This window comes from Podarcis filfolensis (genome assembly GCF_964270895.1).
Source record: "Podarcis filfolensis genome assembly, chromosome: 14".
In the NCBI taxonomy this organism is placed as follows: Eukaryota; Metazoa; Chordata; class Lepidosauria; order Squamata; family Lacertidae; genus Podarcis; species Podarcis filfolensis.
In genome coordinates this window covers 4,241,341-4,267,609 of record NC_139616.1, presented here as the reverse complement: position 1 = coordinate 4,267,609, position 26,269 = coordinate 4,241,341, and the positions used below count along the sequence as shown (strand labels likewise).

Below are 26,269 nucleotides of genomic sequence, written 5' to 3'. Positions count from 1 at the left end.
GTGGTGCGGCCTGGGTGGGGCAAAGAGAACTGGTAGAGGGAACGGTAAATGATGAGTACGCCCAGGATAAGCTCAGAGGTTTAAGGAGAGAGGGAGAAGACCCCGGAGGTTTTGAAGAAAGAAACGGGGCATTGTATTACAAAGGGGCGCTATATATACCCGAAGGGGAATTGAGGGGGAGAGTACTCAAACAGCTGCACGACAATCCCACAGCGGGGCATTTTGGGCAACACAAGACCATGTGGTTGGTGACCAGGGAGTTTTGGTGGCCCAAGGTGAGGGAGGATGTACGGGAGTATGTGAGAAGGTGTGAACAATGCCAGAGAGCCAAAGGAGAAAGGCGGGCACCAGCGGGGTTATTAGAACCGTTACCCACACCAGAACGACCGTGGGAGGCGGTGTCGATAGATTTTATGACTGATCTGCCCAAATCCCAGGGGAAAACCGCCATACTAGTCGTAGTAGACCTGTTAACTAAGATGGGTCACTTTGTAGCTTGCTCACATGCAGTCACGGCGGAAGAGACAGCGAAATTGTTTGTAGAACATATTTTTAGGCTGCATGGCGCCCCCTTGAGGGTGTTTTCCGACAGAGGGAAACAGTTCACGTCCAGATTCTGGAGGAAGCTTATGAGCTTGTTGCACGTAGAGGTCAACTTTTCGACTGCCAGGCACCCTGAGACCAATGGGCAGGCGGAGAGGGCAAACGGTATCCTTCAACAATACCTGAGGTGTTATGTCAATGACAGAGAAAACGATTGGGTCGAAAAGTTGGCACTAGCGGAATTTGCTTACAATAATGCAGAGAATGTGTCCACCGGGATGAGCCCCTTTTTGGCTAATTATGGGTGCCACCCCAGGGCGTTTCCAGGGGAAGGAGGAGAGAGATGGAGTGTTCCGGCCGCGGAACTTTTTGTAGAAGAAATGGAAGCGATCCATCGTCAACTCCAACACAACTTAGAAAGGGCCAAAGAAGAATATAAGAGGCAGGCAGACAAGAGCAGAAGGGAAGGCGAAACAATTAGGGTGGGGAGTCGGGTCTGGCTATCAACCCAAGGATTGCCGTTCAAGGGGGGTTGCAAGAAATTGAGACCCAAAAGATTGGGACCATTTGAGGTCATCCAACAGGTCAACCCAGTGGCTTTCAGACTCCGGTTACCGAACCACATGAAACTGCACCCGGTATTCCACAGGTCATTACTGTCACCATACAGGGGGGAAGGTGAAGGGGTATCCACACGGGGGCCAGCCATAGAAGAAAGGGAAAGCCGCAACTATGTGTCGGAAATCATCGACTCCAGGTGGAAGGGTAATCAGGTGGAGTATTTGGTCGCGTGGGAAGGGGAACCGGAGTCGGAAAACACCTGGGTGAAGGCAGAGGAGGTCCATGACGAGATCTTGATCGAAACGTTCCACCAAAGGTTCCCCAGGAAACCTCAGCCAGTAGCGAGGTTCCGGAGGGAGTACTTTGGCACCACCGACGATGAGGAGGAACTGGAGGGATTCAGGGAATCGGAGTTGGAAGGAGGTACAGACTCCGAGGAGGAGGAGTACTTGGAAACTGGAAACAGCAAAAGGTGGAGGGAAGTGTTCGAAACTTCGGAAGATGAGGGAGGTTCCTTCAGGGGTTTTGCTCCCTCGCCTCCCGCAGAGGAGGGGAGGGAAGGGGGTGAAGGGGGCCCTGGAGGGGAGGTGGATGTCAGGGAACTGTCATCTGAGACGAAGGAGGTGAAAGGGCTCATGGAGGGTGAGAGAGACCACTCAGTGGAGGAGGGGACCAGCAGGGGGAGAAGTGGAGTTCCAAGGGAAAGTGAGTCGGAGGGAGGGCTCAGAGACACTTCAAGCGAGAACAGTGGGGAGGTTTCAGGACCTCCCGTAGGGACACCCACTCCTCGGCGGAAACTGTCACGCCGAGAGTCCAGAAGACGCGTTTCCGTTAAGGAGCTTTTATGCTGGAAGAAGTTCCGTAAACGCCCACTGTCCGATTCTACGAGCGATTGATGGAGCCATGCTTAAGGAGCTCCATCACAGACAGAGGTTTGGGAACTTAGCCAAACTCTGAGGGATCAGGATTTTACGCACAAGCAGCTCACCATCCCATCACAGTAGTATAGCATACAAAGCGTCTGAAATAAAACAAACATAAGTTAAATTCAATTATTTCTATTTCCAGACTACTAATGAAAACTGGACTCCTTGCATTTTAAATGAGGCTGCAAAAATCATTTACAAGGTACGGTCAGAGCCTCTGATACAAAGTTTAAGAGCAGAAATTTTATTTCTTAGTTAACCAGTTACCAGGATTCAAAGCTATTTTTGTTACACCTGTGGTATTTTTGTCCCTACCCCCACTTGAACAGTAGAGGCTGCTCCTCTCTTGTGAGTACTGCAGTCTAACTGTGAAAATCTTCTTTTCAGCAAAACTTGGCTTCATCTGAACATTACTGAAATATACTCAGAGTCCTGTAGTGATTTCATGCTCTTTATTGCAGCTTGTAAAACAGTGATTGAATTGCCCCCCAAACCTCAGGCTTTTATATACATTATTTACACAATGAGTCCCGTCTGATTGGCTGATTCTCCTTCCCTCTTGGAGCCTGATTGGTCTTTTCCTGCAGGCCAATCAGTTGTTGCATTCTACGATCCTACCAGCCTAATAGGCTGATTAACTTCCTCCTGGAGCCTGATTGGTCTTTTTCTGCAAGCCAATCAGTTGTTGTATTCTAGGATCCTACTTGCCTATTGTTCTAGGATCCAAGCTTAGTACATAACAATTACAATTCACCATGCTTGCTGGCTTATCAGGAATTAACAAATACCCTAGCATGGAAACATTTCATACTACTTCACTGTTTCTCTCTACCTTCTTTATGCTTTAGCTATACAGTATTCTTCAAGTTAAGGATTTAGGATAAAGTGTGCAAAACACCTAGTGAATGGCTACACCACTGAATTCACTGTAATTTATAATGTAAAGTTTGCTTTTGGACGCTTGGACTGAATTGCACTCTTACTTTTAAAATAAGTAAGATGTTCCTATTTGGTGAAAGATTTTATATTGTACATTTTAACAGCTGATGAGATGTGTTTGTTCTTTCAGCTTCTGCGTCTTGATTCTCTCAGTGCCTACTGGAATGTGCAGAGTGAAATGTATTATCATGCTTCCAGGGAAGAAATACTGGTAAGTTAAAGCCCCTCTGTGTGTGGGTGTGTGTGTGGTGGGTTGCCACCCTTGTTGTGTTGCTGGCTGACCCCTCCCCTACTTAGAGCCTCTACCCACCCACCCGCTCCCCCTCCTGCCTGTAAACCTCACCCCAAACCTTCCCATCCCTTATAGCAGGGGTGCCTTTAATATTTCATTAAAAGGTTGTGTTTATTTGTGGTTTCTGTCTCTGATGTATATTTAAATCATGTATTTTATTTTGTTAGCCCCCCCTGAAGGTGGTATAGGAACTTCTGTTTAAATAAAGAAGCAAGCTCTTTTGCAATGGTTAAGAGTTGCCCTGCAAGGGATAAAGTATTGTCTTTTTGATTGAAAATTATTGAATGCTAATTTAATATTAAATGCCTTGCTGTTGAATAGGCTCATTTTATTTTTTAAAGAACTATGTTTGCCCGAAACAGTATATGCCCTCCCCATTCCCTTGTTGAGGTGGCTTTGGTTGCCAAAACACTCTTCTAGCTGTTAAGCAGATTAAGTTGTCAGGCTTCTTCAGTAATGTGATTACTTGAAAATGAGCTAACACATTTAATGGCCAACAGATGGTTCTTGCTAATATTTAGTATGTTATTGTTACATATGTTGTGATTTTCATGTTTTATGTTGCCATAAATATTAAATAGCAACTAATTATGATGTGGCTGAAGTTTCAAAATTATTTATTATCATTTGAAGCAGCTTTTTATTATTATTTGCATTTTCAAAAACAGGAACCAAGAGCATATTTAACCCCCTCCCCCCCTTTCCTCCCTCTGTCCCACATACAACTTCATACCAAATACAGCACATATACATACACCATATGACTTCCCTTCCACCCTTTTCCTAGTTCCTTTGCTTTTCTACTACTCTGCGTAATCCACGTCTTTTTAATCCTCCAATTTGTTATCTATTAAAAACTCGTGTCTATTTCAACTCTGCTGGATTGTTTACACAAGACCTGCTAAGCTATGTATTCGTTTATACAGGTTCTTAAAATATTCAGTAAACATTGTCCATTCCTCCTTGTATTCCTTATCTTCATTTTCTCTTATCTGGTTCGTCATACCAGGCAGTTCAGCATATTTGAACATTTTATACTGCCATTCTTCCTTAGTGGGTACTAGACTTGTTCTCCAACTTTGTGTCAATAAGGTTCTAGCTGTGGCAGTGGCATATAGTAGTAAGCTCTTTTGGTTTTTTGGGGACCGCCGTTGTTACTATCCCCAAGAGTTTTTTTAAGTATCTTTTTTAATTCATCATATATAGTTTCCCAATATGCCTTAATGATTTTACAGGACCACTACATGTGAATAAAAGATCCCTCAATTTCATTACACTTTCAACATACAGCTTTTTCCTTTTTTAGACATTTTCGTCAATCTGGTGGGTGTTAAATACCATCTGTGGGCCATTTTCATAATATTTTCTTTTATCATGCCATAAAATTCAAATTTATTTTCCACAGCTTTCCCCATAATTCATAATCAATATTGTGACCCACATCTTGTGCCCACTCAGTCATGCTTGATTTCACAAATTCCTCTTTAGTTTCCCCCACATTTGAAGCTGATTTATACTGACTTGGAGTACCTGCTACAGTCTACTCTCCAAAACCATAAGCAGAGACCTTTCCTAGCCTTGTAACCCTATGACTGATGCCATGAATTTAACCTGGGATTTTGTACATGGAAAGCATGTGCTCTACCACTGAACTTCAGCCCTTATTTACTTTTATCCAGATTTATATTCTGCATTCTATAAATTTCCCCCTTACATTTGTATCCTGCCTTTCTTCTGTCATGGAACTGAAGGTGATTTACTTGAAATTCCTAGGCAGACAGCTATCCAGGTATTGCCTAGATGCAGACCTCCTTAGCTTCAGCAAAGTGTCTACCTCATGTGTCTTTAGACCATATCCCACCCCAAGTCTTGGGCATTTGTGGCTGTGTTGCTTTTCTGGAACTGTCAGGCATACATTTAGCCTTTCTACATGCTTCCCAGAAGAAGAAGAAAACATTTGATTTGCATTCTTTTTCTAGTTAGCATTAATTGATTGTTCCAGGTGTGCTTATGGTTGCCATCTTTGTGAGACTGCCATGGAAGTGGCATTCTTTGCTCAGAGCACTAGACTGCTCTGGTGTTGTGTGTGTGTGTGTGTGTGTGTGTGTGTGCTTTGTATGCAGCTGTTTCCAGATTCAGTACCTGGATTCTCCAGTTTAGGGATCTAGAATCTAGATCTCCTCAAGCATGGTTAGGAAAGATTAATGCCTGAGATCTGAGAGAGCAGTAAGTTGGACCTATGGTGTATAAGTCCACATACTTACTTTTAATATGCTGAGTTGGGATGGATATTCAAACTGCTGGTCTGTAGAAGTTTCATTTTTGTCTAACACAATAGAAAGGAACTATTTCAATGAAGTGATTCCATCTATAATCTAGATAGGGAGCTTTCTCTCGGTCAGCACAAGACCCAACTGTAGCCTAGTGCATTGCGCCTAATAGCTTAAAATAATGTAGTCACTTACATTGGAAGAGGATTTAATTTTCCTGATAACAGATATGCTTTGTGGTATAGACTTAATAGCGTGTATGAAGAAATGGCAAGTTTCTTCTTCAGCATGAGTAATGCAGTGGGACAATAGCTATCTGATAGATAATCAGTCCTAGCAAATAGAATTTGAGAAGAATAAAAACCAAGCCAACAGCACAAAATAATGATCATCAATACCTAGTAAGGAAAAGCAGAACTACTCATTTTGATTCTGTGATCAGGAACAGTTAGTGCATTCACAGTTTCCATTAACCAAATGGCATAAAGTCTGGCTCCAAATCCTTAATACAGGTTGTAGAAACAATGCTGTCTAAATCTTTGGAACATAAATATTTGACAAATATATTAAGTAATCAGTTTGCAGAGATGGTGCATATAAACAGCAATTGCATACGTACAGCTTCTGCCTCATTTTGAATGTTTTTGCCATATGGCTCTGGTCATGAGATCCTACTATCTAAACAGGAAGTTGGGGATTCAATGATAAGAACACTTTATCTAACAGTGAGCAGAACCTGTTACAGTTTATAATTTAGATTCATGATTGTTTGCAATTCCTTAATTAAAAAACGTCTGTATATAAACTCTAGTGTGTCTCAGTAACAAGAGTATCAGTCTGTTTTGGAAACTGGTTTTTGAATCGCTAATATCCTCATTCCAAAGAGTGTTAACGACACAGTTATGAGACGAGCTAAATCACAACACAAATAGCATGATGGAAACAACCTCTTTCCTTTATTGCATTATTTTATTTATTCCTTTCTTTTATTGCATTATTTTATAAATAACAGGGAAGTGAGAACATTCATAAATTTATGGCCACCTTTTCCTGGTTGAAATACTAATTTGGCTTAATTTTGTGTTTCTCTTTCACATCTGCAGAATTATTTCTTGGTACTGCAGTAATCTACCAGCTTTGCAATATATTTTCTTATAGAGGAAGGAAAATAGGGAAAATCTCGTGTCATTTAGCTTGAGTTATCATACTTCAGTTCTTAATGTGCTTACTTGCGAGCTAAATCCTCATATTTATTTCTGTTGTGTTGTGTCAAATGAAACATTTGTTTTCCTCTGTTTCACACACCTTGATTCCCATGCAACTTGTTTCCCACATCCTCCTCCAATGTTTTCCTTTGCGGTTGTCTACTTTAGATGGTCAGCCTACAAGTTTTACGTACAGCCTTTCAAAGCAGTAGGTGAAAAATTTAGACCAAAGAGGTATGGTTACATGCAAGTTCTGTTCATTGGGATTACTTTGAAAAACACAGGAATACTATTTTAGATAGTCTTCAGCACAAGAGATACAATCTATGAAAGTGTAATACTGTTTCGGAGAAAAAGCTGTGGAACAGTTTCTGTAAATATTTTTATTATATGCAAGCTATGTGTATGAATTGGAACTCAGAAGTCATGAGACAATTATGTCAGAATTGAGCTTCACCAAAGCGATCCCACCCCCCATGTCAGGGAAGAGTTAGAGTTAAAAGTTTCCAGTTTCTCAGAGGGAGAAAGCTTTCCCCAAGGGGGGAAGGAGAGCAGTGAAGCTAACAGAAGAGAGCAACAGGAACAACAGGGAGGGACCGGCTGTTCCCAGGAAAGGCAAGGCTTAAGTTCTAGCTCAGATTCAGAGGAGGGGAGATATAAGCCAGCTCTAGCTAGGAGGGTAGGAAAAAGAGCGGGAAAGTGAAGGGAAGGGTGCCTTTGCCATTTTGAGAGTGGCTGGTCAGAAGGTATCTGAAAGAAGTGACTGAGGAAGAATAGTTAAAGATGAGGATCATTTAAAAGTTTGTTTGTTAATACACAATAAAAAGTTATAAAAGAACAAGAAGCGTTTGTGTAGTGATCTGAAGAGGACAACGACCAGCCCTGACACCCCAGTTCAGCATTCGAAACTAACCAGGCAGCAGGCGTGTTTTGCAACAAGGGGTGGTCCAGTTGTGAACAATTTCAGAAGTCTAGTTGCTGTCTCTGGTACCTGAGACTCCGGATTAAAATTGCTGCTGTCCTCCCTAAAAAGCTCTGGGAAACGGGTGTGTGTGTGTGTGTGTGCGCAGGAGGGAGCTTTGCTCCACGCGCCGGATATGCTTAAAAGAGCCCTGGTCATCAGCCTTCCTCCAGTGAGCACCAATGGGGCGCCAGGGCAAGTACAACATACTGACCCCCTTGGTCTGCTTGGGTCTCCTTGGCACACACTTCAGCCTGGCATTCCAAGGTAGGGGACTGAGGAGAAGGGACAGAAGTGATGGGGTGGCATGGTAGGCTTGTTGGATATCTTGTGCAGAAGGGAGACTCATTTGGAACTGCGCAGGGGAAGGTGACGCCTCTGGGTCCATGCAAGATTCCTTTGCGGAAAGGAACACTGCAGCAGCCTGGCTGAAAGTTACACCAAAGGTGGGGAAATAGTAGTGGGTGGTGGACCTTTCATTTCCTTGTGTGGGGCACACTGAAATAAAGAAGAATATAGTGTGCCCATCATGGGTTTGCAGTTATGGCACACCCTTTCAGAAACTGAGCACCTGGTAGTCCTGGGGAGAGGGCAGGCATTAGTTCTCGATGGCTGTGGTGGTGGGGGAGACTTTAAACGAAAAGCCTGAGCATATCGGCTCCGTAGCCTGTGGCAAGCTTGCAGCCCAAAAATAAATAAAAAGTGTTGCTGTTTTTTAAAAAATGCAATTAGACATTCTGTGTTGGCGACCACAACCCAAGTTCCAGGAGTCATGTGGTGAATAGCTTTTCCATCCCAGTTTCTAACTGTGCCCCAGTTTGAATATGCATGTTTCAGATGTTTAAAGGTTTATTTTTGTCATTTACAGGAGCAGTTGAAAAGGGGAGTCCCTTCACCTTGCCAAGAGCCTCCAAATGATCAGTATAGTAAGTATGAAGGACAGAATTTGGGTTTGTGGCTACACAATTCTTGCCTCTGCTGGTAGTGAGGGGCAGCAACTCTTTACTTCAGTAGTTACTTTTTACAGTATATTGTATAGTGCAACACTGCTTTTAACTTATTTTCATAGTATTATGCTAATTCTGATTTAAGGACTTGTTTCTCTCCCCCCCCCATTAAAGTATTTAAACCAGTATCAGCATCTGCAAAGCTGTATATTAACCCTCACGCAGAACTTGAACTACAAACTCCTAAGATTGTTGGGAGCATGGAAGTCCAGAGCATTTCAGTTGAACTGACCAAGCCACAGGTAAGATGGCTTGCAACTTTATGATCTTCTTTTAGTTTTGTGCCATTAACTTCAGTCACCTGTGTAGGGCTGGCTCTTAGTTACTTGCTCATGTTGTTACTTCGCAAACCATACTGGAAGAATGTGTATGAGGACAAATACCTTATAAATACGTTATAAAACTACATGTTTAACTAGTGAAATGTGATAGAGCCTGTTTTCTTGAGCATTTTTAGAGTAAGGAACATGAATTTCTCCCAGTTTGGTGAAAGACAGGGGTGGAAAACCTGTTTGGTCTGATGGGCCATATCATTTTCTCCCCACACCCTGCAGGCCAACTTTTACAGGTGGGTTGTTACATGTCAATCAGCATCATGACCGACATAACTGACAGTTGATCCGTGAAGCGTGTGTGTCTAGGTCCTGCTTCTTCAGCATTTTCCTATAGAGAATGTGTTGGTGAAGCAGCACTCAGCAGGTTAGAACTCTTTCCCCAATCTGCTGACACTGCCCAGTAACACCAGCTGTTTAATAGGTGGGTAAATGACGTAAATGACCTCACAGTCCAAATTTAACCCTCTGGTGAGACAGGATTGGCCCACAGGGCAGAGGTTCACATCCCTGGTGTAGGGAATGTATTTCTCTCAATAGAGGTTTGCTGTACAGTGGTACCTCGTGTTACATACGCTTCAGGTTACAGACTCCGCTAACCCAGAAATAGTACCTCGGGTTAAGAACTTTGCATCAGGATGAGAACAGAAATCGCGCGGCGGCAGTGCGGCAGCAGCGCGGCAGCAGCAGGAGGCCCCATTACCTAAACTGGTGCTTCAGGTTAAGAACAGTTTCAGGTTAAGAACGGACCTCTGAAACTAATTAAGTACGTAACCAGAGGTTCCACTGTATTGTGATCAGCATTAATTTGCCTTAAGTTCTGAAGAAAGCTTCATGTTCTTAGTACAGTGGAACCTCATGTTACGTACCGTCCTCCTTACGAATGCTTCGGGTTACGAGCTCTGCTAACCTGGAAGTAGATGCTCCCGGTTGCGAACTCTGCCCCGGGATGCGAGCGGAAGTCACGCACCGGCAGCGCGGCAGCAGCAGGAGGCGCCATTAGCAAAATAGCGGTTTTGGGTTACAAACAGACCTCCGGAGCGAATTAAGTTTGTGACTGGAGGTACCATTGTATATGGTTTGAATTGAGTCTGTTAAGAAAGATCTGTTGGCTAAAAATTAGGACTTCTGTATTCTGACACAACATACCTCTGTGCCAGGGACAACTACTGAGTGATGGCTATTCCTTTCTTTCTTTATAAGAAAAGGATACTTGTATGTCCAATATAGTTATTTAAACTAAATAGACCTTTGTCTTGTCTCTAGTATGGCAATCTTTAGTCTCATAGCTGAATGCTTTAAATACTGTGATTTCCTGGTGGTAAGATACCATGTCCCCCTTCATTTGTTTAGTACCTTAGTATGATCGACCTTCTGGAGTCCATAGATTATATGGTTCGAAATTTCCCATACAGAAAGTACAGACCAGAGGTACCACTGCATAAGAATGCCAAACAGTGGTAAGTTGTAGACCTTTCTGTATTTGTTGTTCTTGCTTTTTAATCTTCTTACATGCTTATGGCAAGATAGCTAATTATTCTCATAACTCAGGACAGCTAACAGCATTCCTAAAGTGTTCTTCACATGGATGGTCAAACAGAACTCCTGTATGTGCTGTAAGTGTCCACCACCATGCATACACGGTGATCTGTGAGAAAGTAGGATGTGTTCATAAGAAATACCAGGTCTCTCTTGGTCTTTTCCCATTTTTTCTAAAGCAAGCTTTAAAAAATTGAAATCCTTCTCTACTGCTACTACCCCTTTTGTTATCTTGCCCTGTTTTTGAAGCTGTTGGTTGGCTTATATTATTGAAACAAATTGACACATAGGTAGCAACTGTTTTATAAGAATATTAAACAGTTTTGTGCTTAAGTTGGAAACTAGAGTGATTTCCCACCCTCTAGCCCCATGTTCTTCAATCTTGAGTCAATGGATGTTTTTGTACTGCAACTCTCATCATCCCTGACATGACTAAGCTGGTCAACTCTAAATGCCCCCCTACGTGGTACAGCCCATATCCTATACGTGTCAAATGTCAGTTGTAGTCTGTTCTTACAGGGGGAATTCTTATTTTTCCTGTGAGGAGTTGTGGCTTCTTCCCAGTTTGCAAAGCCCATGACTGGACTCTCAGCAGCCAACTCTCAAATATTTTGAGTATGTGCAATGGATGTATCTTCTCAGATTTTTGGAAATTAAATGGGGAACAAAAAAAGTTTATATTCCATGGCATCTTTGGAAATAATGCAACCTGAACTGGACTGTCATTTGTTTCACACACCACTCCAGGTTTCCCTCCAAGCTCTCTTTGCTTCAGTAGCCCACTTTAAAGAAAAGTATTTTACTTGCTGCTCCTGTGAAACCTCTGAAACTTGAGATCCCTTGCCCCATCTATTGCATTCTTCTGCCAGTCTCTGTTCTGTAGTATTATTCCAGGTTGCAACAATTTCTCCTCTTGTCATTTGTATTGAAAATGTAATTGGGTTTTGTTTTTTTTGCAGGTGGAAATATGCAGGAAATAGCATCCTTGAAGTCCATATCAGACGATACAGCTGCATGTGGTCATGGAGTAACATAAGGCATCATCGGCAGCTTCTGAAAAGTTACAAAAATGTTTATAAAAGCAAACTGACACAAACCAAAGTATCAGAAGAAACACAGAGACAGTTGCAGGTATTTGATGTGATTCTAGAGTATGTGGTGTAAATACAATGCATTGCTATAAACCGGGAAAGGGGTGACACCTCCACAAATACAAAAACTTCTCAATTTCTTTCTACTCTGGCATGTGTAATATTACCTTGTGAAATCATTTTGTAGCTATATTTTCTAATACTGTCTTCAACAATAAGAGCTGACTTATTTTGTTGGAATGAGACTGAGAGTTTACTTATGGTAGGTGCTAAGCAACATTGGATACTATTAGCAGGAGATAAATACATAGCATGTTATTATGTTATGGTGGCAATATGATGTCACACCTTGACCAGCGTGATCAGCAGAGTATGCACAGCTTTAGCAGAGTAGTAGTCCAGCAGAGCATCAGTGTCTTCTTGCCCTCCAGTTGTCACCCTTTCCAGAGTTGACGGTTAAAAATCTCCTTGTCCAAACAGTTCAGTGTAAAGTTTTTATTGTCTTAAAACACAAAACACGTCCAACACACTAACTACATAAGTGTAAGAGATGCTAGTGCATCATGAAGTGTTCTACTAAGTACAGTTCTCTGGTCTTAGAGGTAGAGATCTAGATATCCAGAGAGATTCAACTCAGTTCTATCCACAGTTCTACTAGTAATAGTAATGGTATTGCAAGAGGAATAATAAGTTTGGACCTAAAACACTGCTGACCGCAGCACTGACTTTATACCTATCAATGCGTGTACACACATTCCTTAAAGGAAGGGAGGATGGATGATCCCCCATCCAGTGGCCCCCAACCTTGAACTGTTTCTAACAACGCACTGCAGCTGGCATGCCAACCCTGAACAGAATTCAGACACGGGGAAAGGGCAGCTTGAGATGCAGACCAAGCAGTTAGTGCAATTTCACCCTTATTCCCAAATTACACCAACATAGCAGAAGAAGCTAAGGCTGTATGCCAGTGGAGGGGATTTTTTTCTGCTTGGCAGAAATTGGGCCAAATTTGACAAGCGGGTGGGGTTGCCCACCTGTCAATCATCTGGCATCATTATGACACACGGCAACTTTGTGTGTTTAGGGCCCAGTTTCTGGGACTTCAGAATGCTGTTTTTTGAACCTCCAAAAAACAAAAGTTCAAGAAGCAGCACGGGACTGTTTTCAAAAGAGAGACCACTCCCCCAGTCTAGAGCAAGGCATGCCGTCACTGCCCATCAGCTAATAGGGTTGTGCACCTTTCTTCAACAAAGGAACAATTGGGAGCTCACTTTAAGCTCCTGATTGTTCATTTGAAGCCACAGTGGTACCTGCACCACACCTGATGTCCCACGATGTCAGGTGTGTGGCGTGTGGTGTGTGGCCATGGTTTGGGAGAAATGGCCTCACGGGCCAAATTATGACCCCTAGTGGGCTAGGTTTTGCCTATGGGCTGAAGGTTCCCTGTCCCTGCTCTTCTTCAAACTGTTGAGTGCTTAGACATAACTAATAAGTATGAGTACCATGCACAGCTTTGTGAAATGACTGTAAAGCAAGTTTGCTGTGAAGCAAAAAAAAAAAAAAAAAAGGCTTAATTGAATTAATTAAATGAGACTTGTCATCCAGGTAACATCCTTTGAAGACACTGGATGGCACATGACTGGTCCTAATACACACTGATTGATGAGATTTGCTGAAATAACTGCTAACTGCCCTATTAAAATGTTACATTAAAGTTGCTTTTATGCATTTGTTCCACAGGATTTAGAAAAAGCTCTAGATGTGTTCAATATTGTTTTAGCAAGACAGCAAGCACAAACTGAGGTAAGCTCTACTTTATCTTTTTTCATTGCATCGTAGTTATTAAGAAATGACTACGATGAATGTAGGCAGCTCTCCACTTGTGTCCGATCTGTCTGCCTGTCAGTTGTTAGGCGGGGAGGCAGAGCAGCCTCAAGAAAGGCCTGCTGCACCTCTGGCTCGTGAGGAGACCCTCCCTGTCCTCTCTGGGGAGGGTCCCCTTGCAAGCTGGGAGGACTCTCCAGGGTGCTCCCGACTTACCCAATTTTTATCTTTACCAGGTTATTATTTTTTTTTAAAAAAACCTGTTCCATTATGCTTTCTGGCTAAAGTGGTGTAACACTTTAGGGAACATCTAGGGAAAGGCTGAAATTGGCTCCCATCAAGACAACTAGGATTCTGTAGTAAGATGTTCACCTTTGTTCTTCTTGCAGACTCCTATTGCGTAGTGCCTATTTATGAGTAGTAAAACATCTCCATTCTATCCTTTGCCAAAAATTGTCTTCTGGAAGCGAAAGGATGGCCACTTAAACATGCAATGCTTAAAAAATAAAAATTAGTCTCATTTTACAGTTTTTCCTTAGGAGTGATCTCTTGTGCATCCTTTGCTTATTGGCGGTTGCAATGCCACAGTGTATCTAATTTTTCTTTCATGTATTTTTTTAACTTTCCGATTTATAGGTTATAAGGTCAGGACAAAGGCTGTTGAGAAAGAAATCAACTGATGGAGAGAAGAAAGGTGGTGGATGGTTTAGTGGATTGTGGGGGAAGAAGGAATCTAAGAAAAAAGATGAAGAAGAACTTTCAGTTCCTGAAAGTAGGTTTGCATCTACAAGTAACTGGGGCACTAGATACTTAGGTTATGTGGACTGCCTGGATTGCACAAATTTTCATATTACTGGCTATAGTGGCTCCTATATTTTCCTTAAATTTGTGGCATCATTTCAGTGATAAAATAATATCAGAGTTTATCAGTAAAAATGGAACAAGAGACACCCACACTTCATGTCTATTTGTAAAGCAATTCAGGGTTTCTATTCAATAAAATCTCACTAGAAGTTTTAGTGGAATCTTTTCTTCAAATACTGTAAGTCAGGGGTGTTAAACTCAAATTCATCGGGGGCTGCATCAGCAGTTTGGTCACCCTCAAAGGGCCGGTTGTATCTGTAGGACTATGTAAAGGACATGTAAAGTGGAGGTTTCCTGTGTAGAATGGCCGGCGCCGCTAGAGGGCAGACGTTCTCTGGCTTCTCTAGCATGCGCTGAAGAGGCGGCTTTCTTGTGTAAAAAAAAAAAAAGCGAAAATAAAAGGTGAAGGCTGGCGGCTGGCGGCGGCTACACGGGCCACATGACGAGGTCTGGCGGGCCGGATTCGGCCCACGGGCCTTGTGTTTGACACCCGTGCTGTAAGTGATGTGAAAATATTGTAAAAATAAGCAAGCTCTTGAAATGAGTAGCTAATGACAATATCTCAAACCTTTTGTTCAGCTATTGATGATCTCATGACACAAGAAGAGAAGGCGAAGCTTTTCACTGCCATCGGCTATAGTGACAGTTCTCACAATCTATCTTTACCCAAGAAGGTATTTGTACCTTTTAATAAATGTAGGAATATCATGTGTGTGTATGGCAGTTGTTTTTCTTCTAAGGGCTTTTTTATTTTTTACATTGGATGAAAATGGATCCAAGAAATTTTTTTGGGTCAAATTAGTCATATTGATTTGTTTGCTGTTGGTGGGTTCTTGTTGTTGTTTCATTGGGCTATGTAAAGGAGAGTCATACTGGTGTGAAGGCGTCCTCTTCTATTTGTCCCCATGTCAGTCTCCCCACCTCTTCTTCCCCAACCTTATACTGTATACAACACTAATATCTCATATCAAATGTAATTGATCTGTAGAAAAGACTCTAAAACCTGAAAAAGAGACAGTTTCCTTTTGTAAATCAAGAAAATCTTTAATAACAATTATTTTTAAAAAATGAATGCAAGAGAGGCTGAGCACTCCTAGGGTTAATAGATAAATTTATTGAAGCATCATTAACTTGTAAAGTAGTTTGAAGCCTGGGTGCTTTGTCACTGGCAAATGGTTCAAGGCCACTGAATGGAAAGTAGGCTAATAGAGTTGAGAGGGACCTTGGGAACTATCTAGTCCACCCCCTTTCTCAGTGAAACTGTAGCATCCTAGACAGATGGCCTTTCGTTTGGCCTTTGTTTAAATACCTCCAGTGAGGGAGAGCTCATTACTGCCTGAAGTATTCTGTTACACTGTCAAAGAGTGCATACTCTCAGCAAGTTTTTCCTAATGCTTTACTCAAACCTGCTTCCCTGCAATCGGTTTTAGTCCTTGCCTCCTGGAGCAACATGTTCTGCATAACTGCTCTGAAGGCATTTCAAGACCACAATCATGTCTTCTCTTTTCTATGCTAAGTATACCTACCTCCTTCAGCCTGTTTTCATAAGACTTTCCAGATGCCCCCCCATTCTGGTCACAATCCATACATAGTTAGGCAAAGGCTAGGCCAGATGCTAGAGGCCTAGGCTTAAGCTAAATGTTCTGGGAGACTAATGTAATGGATATTGGTTTCTAAAATGGAGTATTCACCAATGATAATTTGTTAGTCCTATCTGATATTTTGAGACATGTGCTTGGTGAAAGACTGGAGTCTTCCCACCTTGCAATTTGGTTCATCCCTGACCTAAATTACACATGCATTAGAAGAGTTGGCGCAGTTTGCCATCAATAAAGTCTTGCTGCATCTTGGAACTTAGCCATTGGAGAAAACTTTGGAGTAATTAATATTTTTCAAGAATCCTTTAAATACTAGTTTTGTCTTACCATTATACTTTGCTGTATATATGTTTATTAAGTAGACATTGATGAGTACAGTGGGCAATGAAATGTATGGCTAACTTTCTTTACTGCTTATATCTTCTGTTTAGTATGTTGCCCATGTGGTATCCCTGAAACTCTTAAGCACTTCCTTTACAATTAAAGAAGACAGAAATGTTCCAGACACTCTTAAAATCCAGATAATTGATTTAAGCACTAAAATATCACAGAGACCAGGAGCACAAGCCCTTAAGTAAGTTTCTGTAGTGGTAGTGGTACGTGGTTGATGGCACATAGTAAAAACTAATCCAGTCCTTTGGTTGTAAATTGTTTTAACTGATTTTAGTATTGCATTTTTACATTGCTGTAACCCGACCTTGAACCTTGTGGTGAAGGGTGATTAGAAATTAAATTAAATTAAATTATCTGTTTCATGTTTCTTTTTTTAAACTAGTGATTTTTTTTTGGACAGTTCTTATTAGAGACATGAAACTTTTCAAGTCTAGTATCTGCCATTAAATGAGTGGTGCGAGGGGTGCTGAAACCCATCTATAACTTGTTAGGATATATCGGGATGACACTATGATGAAACCTAAAAATGGATTCTGTCTCAGATTATATCTATTCTTTTCAAAGCAGAGACAGATATATGTGCCATAAATTTTGATTCACAGTTAAGTGCATAGGCTTGCTATCCCTCCTGCTTCAGGTGGGCTGTGCATTTTTTCTTTACCTTTTAAAAGGGTTAGATATGTATATGCTCCTCGTTATGTGTATTCTCCTCATTCTATTTTAAAAAAAACAAAAGGAAACAGGACAACCTCTTAAGTTATTTGGTGTGGAGGCTCATTGACATCACAAATTTCAGCCAATTAGTGCTGTGCACAGCTGGCTGTAACTGTTAAGCAAAATTAGCTTCTTTTGAGCTCAGCCCAGAAGAGCAATTCTATGTCTAAATAAGGCATGGTGGACTAACTGAAAGCGAGTCGTTCATATTCTGTTCATCTATACATACCGTTACCTTATTCCTTAAACTGATGCTACTTACAGACACACACATTCAGAAAAGTGGTGCTCTGCCAAATTCTTTTCCGATTTTGTTCTGCCTTACACCTGATTTGGTATGGCCAAGTCTAGTCCCTGTAATATTGATAAATATTTAACTGCATGTATAAGTTCTGCATTCAGATTGTCAACTTTTAACTTGCAGGGTAGAAGCAAAGCTTGAACACTGGTATGTAACTGGTCTGAGACAGCAGAACATTGTTCCTTCACTCGTGGCTTCCATTGGGGACACACGATCATCTCTGCTTAAAATAGAATTTGAGAATAATCCAGAAGACAGTACTGCAGATCAGAGATTCTTTGTTGAATCACAGCCTGTGGAAATTATATATGATGCAGTGAGTATTGTTCAGTAATGATTAACAGTGTTTCTTTCTCTTGAAGTCCTGTATTTTTTATTCATGGATTTGCAATTCCATTACGAAAACTGCATAAACAAAATTTTCTTTTGCAGAAAACAATAAACGCAATGGTGGAATTCTTCCAGACAAGCAAGGGCATGGACCTTGAACGCTTAACAACGGCCACTCTTTCCAAGCTAGAAGAAATTAAAGAGAGGACTGCCACAGGTATCTTTCCAGAAACATGTGTTCGCTTGATTACATAGAGGGATTACAGAAGACTGACCAAATGACCTTTTGAATGCTGTTTAACATCTATTTGTTTTAAAGCCTGCACTATTTTCTACACTGCACACTCAAGATTTTTAAAAATATCCTCATTTTGTTTTGTGTTTTAGGGCTTGCACATATTATTGAAACTCGCAAAGTCCTTGACTTGAGGATTAATCTGAAACCTTCTTATCTTCTGATACCACAGACAGGTTTCCACCATGAAAAATCCAACCTTCTTATTCTGGACTTTGGTACTTTTCAGGTATATAATCCTTAGGTTTCTAAAGATCAAAGCTTAAAAGGTCTCTTCATTTAAATAGTTTAGAAATGGAGGAGTGGGTGTTGTTAGTGAATGACCTACGTGACCTGAGTCTTGGGGTTTGTGCTCTGTGCCCCTTCCTTTAAAGTTCTATCATTTTTGGTGAGCTCTGATAATTGACTAACCCTGAAGACTATGTCACTGGTCATTTGTAGTATTTTAAGTTAATGAACCTATATATTTTTTAAAATCTTTCCATAAATCAGTCTGCTGATTAATCTTGCTGCTATGAAAGATGAATCTGTGAAAATGAGGTGTCTAATATGTTCTAAACAATAATGAAAAGTGATTATTCAATAGTTGAACAGCATCAATCAAGGCAACCACCATACCTCAAGTACATCACTGGAAGAGATCATGGATAAAGCATATGACAAGTTTGATGTAGAAATCAAGAATGTGCAACTGCTGTTTGGCTTATCAGGTATTCAGTCTGTAAGGAAATAAAAGTTACGTGTAAACAGAGTCTTGATTACTGGCTGGTGTTTGGAGCTGAAAGCAGTGCTTTGAGAATCAAATCCCAAGACAAAATAATTTGTATACTGGTGTTAGGAGGAAGAGGTGGGAACTGGTGCCTGCTTCTGCAGAACCTTGCAACTGGCCTGGCCAGAAGTAAACATGGCTGGGCTGGATGTGTTGCAGTGGTGGCTCTGAAGCCTCCGTTGTGGCTGTATAAAGTGTGTCTGACAGAGCAGGTGAACAGAGATTGGCAGAGAAGCAGGAACCACAGAGCCTCATTCACAGACAAGGGAACAACCTGTGCTTTGAGGTACCTGGGTATAAATATGCAGTGGCAAGCCAGAAGAGGAAAGAAAACATTCAGGGAGATCTGGGAAGTAGGTGTGTGTGAGGAAGCCTGTAGAATGGGGAAGAAAGCAGGTGCTTGGAAGTCATTAGCTACTTGAAACTCCAGGGATGAATAGAGCAACCAAACATGCTTAGGAGTAAAGGACTTGTCATATCCTTTCTGAAGTAAGAAGTAGGTGTGGGGCTCTGGGGATTTTAAACTCTGTAAAGCACAGTTCTGTCCCGATCCCACCATGGGGGATATCTGACAATTTGTATTGTGGTATCCATTTTCTGCCTGTTGCTCTGTACCTCCAGATCCCATTTCGTACTGTGTTGATTTAGTGCTGAGACATTTCAGTTCAGCCAGAATTTGCACAGAAGTCCAAGACTGGATGAGAGTAACCTGTTCCCATCCCTGTTGTTGCGCATAAGGGAGTCTAGGTGGGGAGGTAGAAGTGCCATGTTAAATACAGACTTTATTTAAAAAGTGTGTGTGTGTGTGTGTTTGTGTATATAATGCATGTATAAATAAGAATAGAATAGGTTAAAGCATCACTAAAATAACAATACATTTTAAAGTTCTGAGAAAATAAGCATCTTCAACTGATGGTGAATGATAGTAATCTTGACGTCAGCAGAATGTCATTAGCTTCAGTTATGCATCCCAGATTTAACTTGAGTTTGGTGCTTCTTAATAGCAACTGTGATGTTACAGTTTTAGAGAAGTAGCCATGTTAGTCTGTTGCAGTAGAAACAAAGTATTGTGGTCCCTTAAAGATTAGCAAATGCTCTTTAAGGGGGTAACAAGATGGTTATGGTAGAATTGTTGAACTTTTCATAGATAGTGCATCTAGTGTATTGGGTTTTCTGCAGTTGATCAGTTGCTTAAGACTAATGCTTCTTTCTACCAGGGTTATCTCTGGATTTACATGTTTAAGAACATAACTTTTGAATTAGAAATGTATATTTTCTCTCATGCTACAGTTACTAAGACATGCAAATTATTAATTTTTCTTCAGGAGAAGATTGGAAAAAGGCTCGATTTGAACATCCCTCACCTCTGCACATATTGAATCCCATGGACATACACATACAGCTTGCCAAATCAATGGTGGAGAAGGATGCCAGAATGGCTAAGTAATGTATCACAATTTAATTGGTTGTAATTATGGATTTCATGTGTTTCTTGGAAAAATGAACTGTAGAAAGCATTTTTTTCTGAAATTCACTTGTTTGGTATTTCAGTACTTTCTTTTTCCTCTGTAGATTTCACTTTTGTATCAGTTGGTTAATAAAATTGATTGTTGGTAGTCTAGTTTTGTTACATGCCTTGTATGTAACATCAAACACTTTTAATGCCATCCTTTTAAAAATATCCTTAGGTTCAAAGTATCAGGAGAGCTTCCCCTGCTTCACTTGAGGATTTCTGATCAGAAGATCAAACGTGTCTTTGAACTCATTGATAGCATTACGCTTCCACAGAAGCCAGCTGCTTCGAGTGCAAAAGTAAATACATAATATTCATCATATGGGGAGAGATCAAAAACACATGCTACAGATTGAAAATGTGATTGATATGAAGACAAGTAAAAACTCTTATTCGGAATAGAGAGAGGTGCAATGTTGCGTTTTCTAAAATGAGGGCATTTTAGAAAAATGCAAACAATGAAATTAGAACCACAGCTCATTCTCTGTATCTTGCAATCTTCTTAGGTATCCACCATTCCTGCTATTGCTGATAGACAAAAAGATTTTCTTGGCACATCCCTATTGCTGGAAGGAGTAGGATCAGGTAAAAAATGAAATATGATGCTGATTGTAGCTGAATAGATCACCAACATGTAGTGATCTTATTGCCTCTTAATTTGGCTCTCTCATGCTGTTACTGACGGGATGATCCATGATGATTTAAATCATGATGAGATGCTAACAGTTTAACAGGTTAAGGGAATAATGGCAGTTTTTCCATGAATGCCGTAACTTGTGGAGTCAGGTTTACAATACGTAAATGAAAGATACATTTATCAATGTAGTAGAATGATAGGGAAGCCTTGGTGAGCCATGCTTTGAATTTGAGCATACTCAGAATAATTAAAAGGTGATTCCTTTGACTTGGATAATGTATTAGGACTTTTAGTTAACATCCTTAAAAATATGAAACAGGTTAGAAGCAGAGAGCTCTTGGTAACAAAAATAAAAGAAGTGATCAGGTTGTTTCTGTTTACTGATATATTTGAGGCTGATCAGTCCACCATTGGGGCAGTGTTTTTATGTAGTCTATTTCTACTCAGATAACTTTTTTAAAAAAATCTCATTTGTTCCTTAGAATCTGATGATGAGTATTTTGATGCTGATGACTCTATTATATCTGGAGAAAGAACTTTCCCCAAGAGAAAGGAACTAAAGACTGAGCTTGTGACTGTTCAGGAAGAGCTCACAAATCTTCAACTGAAGTTTGAAATTAGGGAGGCAAGTGTCCCCCCCCCAAAGAATATTCAAATGATAAAAGTTGAATAATATATTTCCAAAACAAATGGGCTGCTGCAGTTGGCATTGACATCTCTTGTTGAAATGGAGCATGGGCATTGTGCTGTAACCAACCTGACTTCATCTGATATTGGTGGGGAGTTGGCAGTGGTACACAGCCTGATCAATTAAAGCAGAATTACTGCATCAGCTGCAGGCTTCCCTTCAGGGCGTAACTCTCCTTAGTGTTCCTTTTCAACTGAAAAAGTTAAACTGGGAAGCAGGTAGAAAGTTGTTTCCTCCCCACTCCTGTTTTGATGTAGCATTTAAACCTGATCGGCACATACACAGTCTCCTCTGCTCATATACCCAGTCAATAGCTATCAGCTGCACTTTATCAAGTGTTTGATCATAGGTTCTGAATGCATATGAACAATTTAATGTTAGCATCAAATGTATAGTGAGTGTGCTGGGTGGGTCTAAAAGCAGCACAATTCCACTAGGTATCTTAGTTTGGTTGTGGTGGTGGTGGTGTTTTTCTATTTTTTATTTTAAACTGCCCTGGAATATGTAGCATGATGAACAATTGGTAAATTTCCTAAATAAATAAAATAGTTTATTCAGTTCATTGCATGTATGAATAGTCTCTTACAGTGCTGTGATAACCTAATCTGTTGGGCTAGTATCAAAGATGCCTTTCAACACTGTAATTGCCACTCAGTTAAAGATGAAGGGCCATAGCTCAGTGGTAGAGCATCTGTCTTGCATGTGAATTCAGTCCCCAGCATCTCAAGGCAGGGCTGAGAGAAACCCTTGCCTGAAGCCTTGGAGAGCTGCTGCCAGTCAGTGTAGACAATACTGAGCAAGATCAACTAGTGATCTGAATTGGTATAAGGCAGCTTCCTATGTTCCTATGACTCAGCATAATACTGAGCATGCCTCCTCAAAGTCCTATTGAATTCAGTGGGACTTGCTCACAGGTAAAGTAGGGTCAGGATTCTAGCCTTGGTGAATTTATTATATCAACTTGGCAAATGAATAAAAACATTCCCCCCTGAATTTACTTTTTTTAAAATGAGGTGTTTCCACGCACCATGTTAGAAGAGGCATTCTTCCTACTGTCATGTACATCCTCTTCTAGGATGGCACTTGTCATTGTAAGTAGTTGTTTTCTCCCCTTGTGTGGTATTGAAGAAATGTAGGCAGGGACAACACTGGGTTTGAAAGAAGTTATATAATACTTATCCTGATGCTTTACTTAGGTGGTTTTGGAGCTCACTAAGCAACTGCAGAGAGAAGAAACAGTCCTTGTATTTAATGTGAAGCAGCTTGGAATGGAAGCAACTGACAAAACTTATCACTTGAGAGCTGTATCTTATTTGAGGAAAATTAGCCTGGATTATCATGAAATTCAAGGTAGCTTAATAGATAAAATAATAATAATAATAATAATAATAGTATTTGTGTGATAGAACGTACTGATTTATTTCTATTATTGTCCTAATTGCTTATAATGTTTTAAATTGTTTTTAACTGCTTTTTAACTTGTGGTTTTTTAAAACTTGTGGCTTTTTTAATTTTTTAATTTAAGGGATGTAAGATGTGCCTGGGACGAGGAGTTGGGGAGAATAGGGGTGGCTCTAATTGCACCCCTTCTAAGACAAGATTCTTGAGCAGGTAGTTGCAGACCAGAATAAACTGATTTTCCAGATCCATTTCAGTCAGGGCTTAAGCAGTGGTGTTGGCACAGAAACTGCTTTGGCCGCCCTGTCAGGAGAGAGACAAGGGAAATATGCCCCTTCTAATTCTCCTCAGCCTCTCAGTAGCTTTTGATACCATGAACCATAGTGTCCTTCTGGAACAGCTGTCTGAGTTGGCGATGGGTGGCACTGCTTTTACAGTGGTTCTGGCCCTACATGGATGGACGTTTCCAGAGGGTGTTACTTGAGGAGCATCCTTCAGCCCTGTAGAACCTTCAGTGTGCAGTTCTCCTACCTAACATATACATGAAACCACTGAGTGAGATTATCCAGAGTTTCAGAGTATGTTGTCAGCAGTATGCCAATGACAGCTCTACTTCTGCTTTACATCTGCAAGTTTGGCAGTGGATGTGCTGGACCGTTGTCTTGCCTCGGTAATGGACTGAAAGAGAGACAACAAAAGAAGCTCAGACCAGCATGTACATAAATTGGGGGTCCTTTTGGATCCTTTGCTGTTGCTTGAGGCTCTGGTGGCCTTGGTGGTGCAGAGTGCCTTCCATCAGCTTTGGCTGGTGGCCCAGCTGCACCCTTATCTGGGCAGGGATAGCCTAAGGTCTGTTGTCTACTACAACACGTTATACATAGGGCTGCCTGTGAAGATGGTTCGGAAACTTTGGTGGCTAGGTAGCTCACTGGGGCAAATCAGTTTGCTCATACTACACCAATCCTGGCCTGACTGCAGGGGCTACTAATTAGTTTCCAGGCCCAATTCAAAGTGTTGGTTTTGATCTATAAAGCCTTAAATAGCTCAGGACTGCGATGCCTCAAGGACCATATCCTCCCCCCACCATATGAACCAACCTGGACCCTGTAATCATCATCTGAGGCTCTTTGCATGCCTCATGCACAAGAGGTATGGAAGGTGGCGGCATGAGAATGAGCCTTTTTTGTGGATCCTGCTTGTGGAATGCTCTCCCCAGGGAGGCTTGCCTAGCACCGTATTTTACGTATTTTTAGGTGCTAGGCGAAAACATTTCTCCATAACCAGGCCTTTGGCTGATTAGCAATTTATTCCTGGTGCCATGCAGGCACTGGGGTGGGTTATTCCTGCATGACACCCTCATAAATCTGCACTCCAAGTAAGTACCAATCGTACTTTCTACTTGCAATTTGAATTTCTTTGGAAGTGACTTTTGTCTTTTGTTACTCCTATTTAAAGGTGTTTGGACCATAGTTTTAGAAAATGCTGTGTCTGATACCTGTTGTAGATTTTAAAGCTGATGCCAATTTTTGTGAATAACTCTTAAATGAAGTTCTATGTTGTGTTTGCAGGTAAAAAACAGCAACTTCATTTAATTAGCTCTTCAGATAAACCTGGGTTAGATCTCCTGAAAGTAGAATACATCAAGGTAAGGGTTTTTGGGTTTTTTAATAGCTATTTTTTTAAAGCTGAGTAAATATAAAATTGGAACCTGTGTGTATGTGGATGGCGTTTAGTTTAGTCTCTTAACTATCACATTTGATATTTCCTTTAGGCCAATCAAAATGGTCCAGGATTTCAGACAGTTTTTGATAACACTGAACAAACAGTTCGGGTAAGCAACATCTAGGACAAAATCTAGTACTGGCCTGAATCAGGATTCTTCAGATTGCTCTGTAGCATATCACTTTGCAGGTAGTGGGGGCAGGTGTGTGTGTGAGGGAAATGGTATGGATAGGAGTTCGATTGTTGCATTTCTTAAACTTGTAATATTGTCACTTTTGTCTCATTCTCCCTCTGGCTTGCTTCCTCCTAGCTTTATTATATATATATATATATATATATATATATATATATATATATATATATATATTAAAATAAATCCGGTTACAGTTTCATTAGCTTGCTAAGATGAGCTGTCTGCCTAGAGCTAACTTTGAAATTAGGATGGGACCCATGGTTGTTCATGGGCCAGATATGTCTGCATCTGAAGATGAGGCTGCCCTTGTCTCATGTGGCCACGTGTGGGGTGTCTTTCCAAAACATTGTGTCCAAATAAGAAATTAAAGTAATGAGACGGAAGGCCAAAGGGCTTTCTTTCTTTTTCTGGACATTTTCCCACATATAAAGGCCTCTAATTTTTAGTAGTCCATGGTTTACCCTTCTGGCCGATCAGGGTTCTGGACTGGAGAGTAGCACAGGTAATTAATATGCCCATCACTAACCAAGGTGTACTTCATGGTACTGCTGTTACTCTTTGGCTTGCATTTCCCCCAAATATTTCCAACTAGTTAACTGGAAAGAACACCATAAACATATTAATGACTTCTTCATTCATATAAGGCTTCCGTATTTTTCCCCAAGTGACAGAATGTAATCTATTATAGTAAACACATACTATGTGAATAAGAAACTCCCACTACCTGTGACTCTTCTCCCTCCCCAACTAGGTGTCCTTCTCATCATTAAACCTGCTGCTGCACACGCAGGCCCTTCTCTCATCTCTCAATTACCTCATGGCTGTTGTCCCGTCAAGGGGTCAGAGTACAGGGTCATTGCAGATACAGGAAGGCAAACAGAACAAAGAGGCTAGTTTGAAGAAAGGTATGGTGAATTTCTCATTTCAACGTAGCTTATCTGGAAATATTCCATGAATTGGCTCACATCTCAGCAAAAAATCCATTGTATAAATCTCTTCCTCACAGTGACAAAACTACACAAAGAAAAGGATGTGTTTGATTTCAAAGTGTTTGCAAAGTTGGATGCCTTCTGTTTAAACATTTGTGATGCAAAGAACAATATTGCTGAAATCAAAATTCAAGGTAAGGGGTGTGTGTGTGTGGGGGGGCCTTTTAAGAACTTGTTTCCAAAACTTGTATCAAAACTTGTAATATAGCTGAAGACCTTGATTTAATTTCTTTGAGGATTCATGGCTGATTTCTTATGTTCATATTTTTGGTTCACTGTATCATCAAGGTTCACAATGTGTAATAAATAAATGCACAACTTTAAGACATTGGAAAGAAAGATAATTTTGAAAGGTTTGAAATTGCATGTACCAAT

At 40.9% G+C, this 26,269-nt stretch overlaps 1 protein-coding gene across 6 annotated transcripts in view; it reads left to right on the top strand.

The window, feature by feature from the left end:
- Window positions 1–26,269, top strand: part of VPS13C (vacuolar protein sorting 13 homolog C) — a 109,031-nt gene that overhangs the window by 24,060 nt on the left and 58,702 nt on the right. For all 6 annotated transcript variants that reach the window (XM_083586055.1, XM_083586054.1, XM_083586053.1 and 3 more), the window contains 23 exons: window positions 2,173–2,232; window positions 3,100–3,180; window positions 8,566–8,623; window positions 8,819–8,946; window positions 10,390–10,496; window positions 11,535–11,706; window positions 13,407–13,469; window positions 14,127–14,262; window positions 14,934–15,028; window positions 16,384–16,526; window positions 17,484–17,676; window positions 17,793–17,907; window positions 18,078–18,214; window positions 18,572–18,695; window positions 20,080–20,197; window positions 20,443–20,566; window positions 20,774–20,852; window positions 21,387–21,529; window positions 22,789–22,942; window positions 24,559–24,635; window positions 24,762–24,821; window positions 25,657–25,810; window positions 25,912–26,028. In XM_083586055.1, coding sequence (XP_083442181.1) covers window positions 2,173–2,232; window positions 3,100–3,180; window positions 8,566–8,623; window positions 8,819–8,946; window positions 10,390–10,496; window positions 11,535–11,706; window positions 13,407–13,469; window positions 14,127–14,262; window positions 14,934–15,028; window positions 16,384–16,526; window positions 17,484–17,676; window positions 17,793–17,907; window positions 18,078–18,214; window positions 18,572–18,695; window positions 20,080–20,197; window positions 20,443–20,566; window positions 20,774–20,852; window positions 21,387–21,529; window positions 22,789–22,942; window positions 24,559–24,635; window positions 24,762–24,821; window positions 25,657–25,810; window positions 25,912–26,028 — 2,638 coding nt within the window. The remainder of the gene's footprint in view (window positions 1–2,172; window positions 2,233–3,099; window positions 3,181–8,565; window positions 8,624–8,818; window positions 8,947–10,389; window positions 10,497–11,534; window positions 11,707–13,406; window positions 13,470–14,126; window positions 14,263–14,933; window positions 15,029–16,383; window positions 16,527–17,483; window positions 17,677–17,792; window positions 17,908–18,077; window positions 18,215–18,571; window positions 18,696–20,079; window positions 20,198–20,442; window positions 20,567–20,773; window positions 20,853–21,386; window positions 21,530–22,788; window positions 22,943–24,558; window positions 24,636–24,761; window positions 24,822–25,656; window positions 25,811–25,911; window positions 26,029–26,269) is intronic.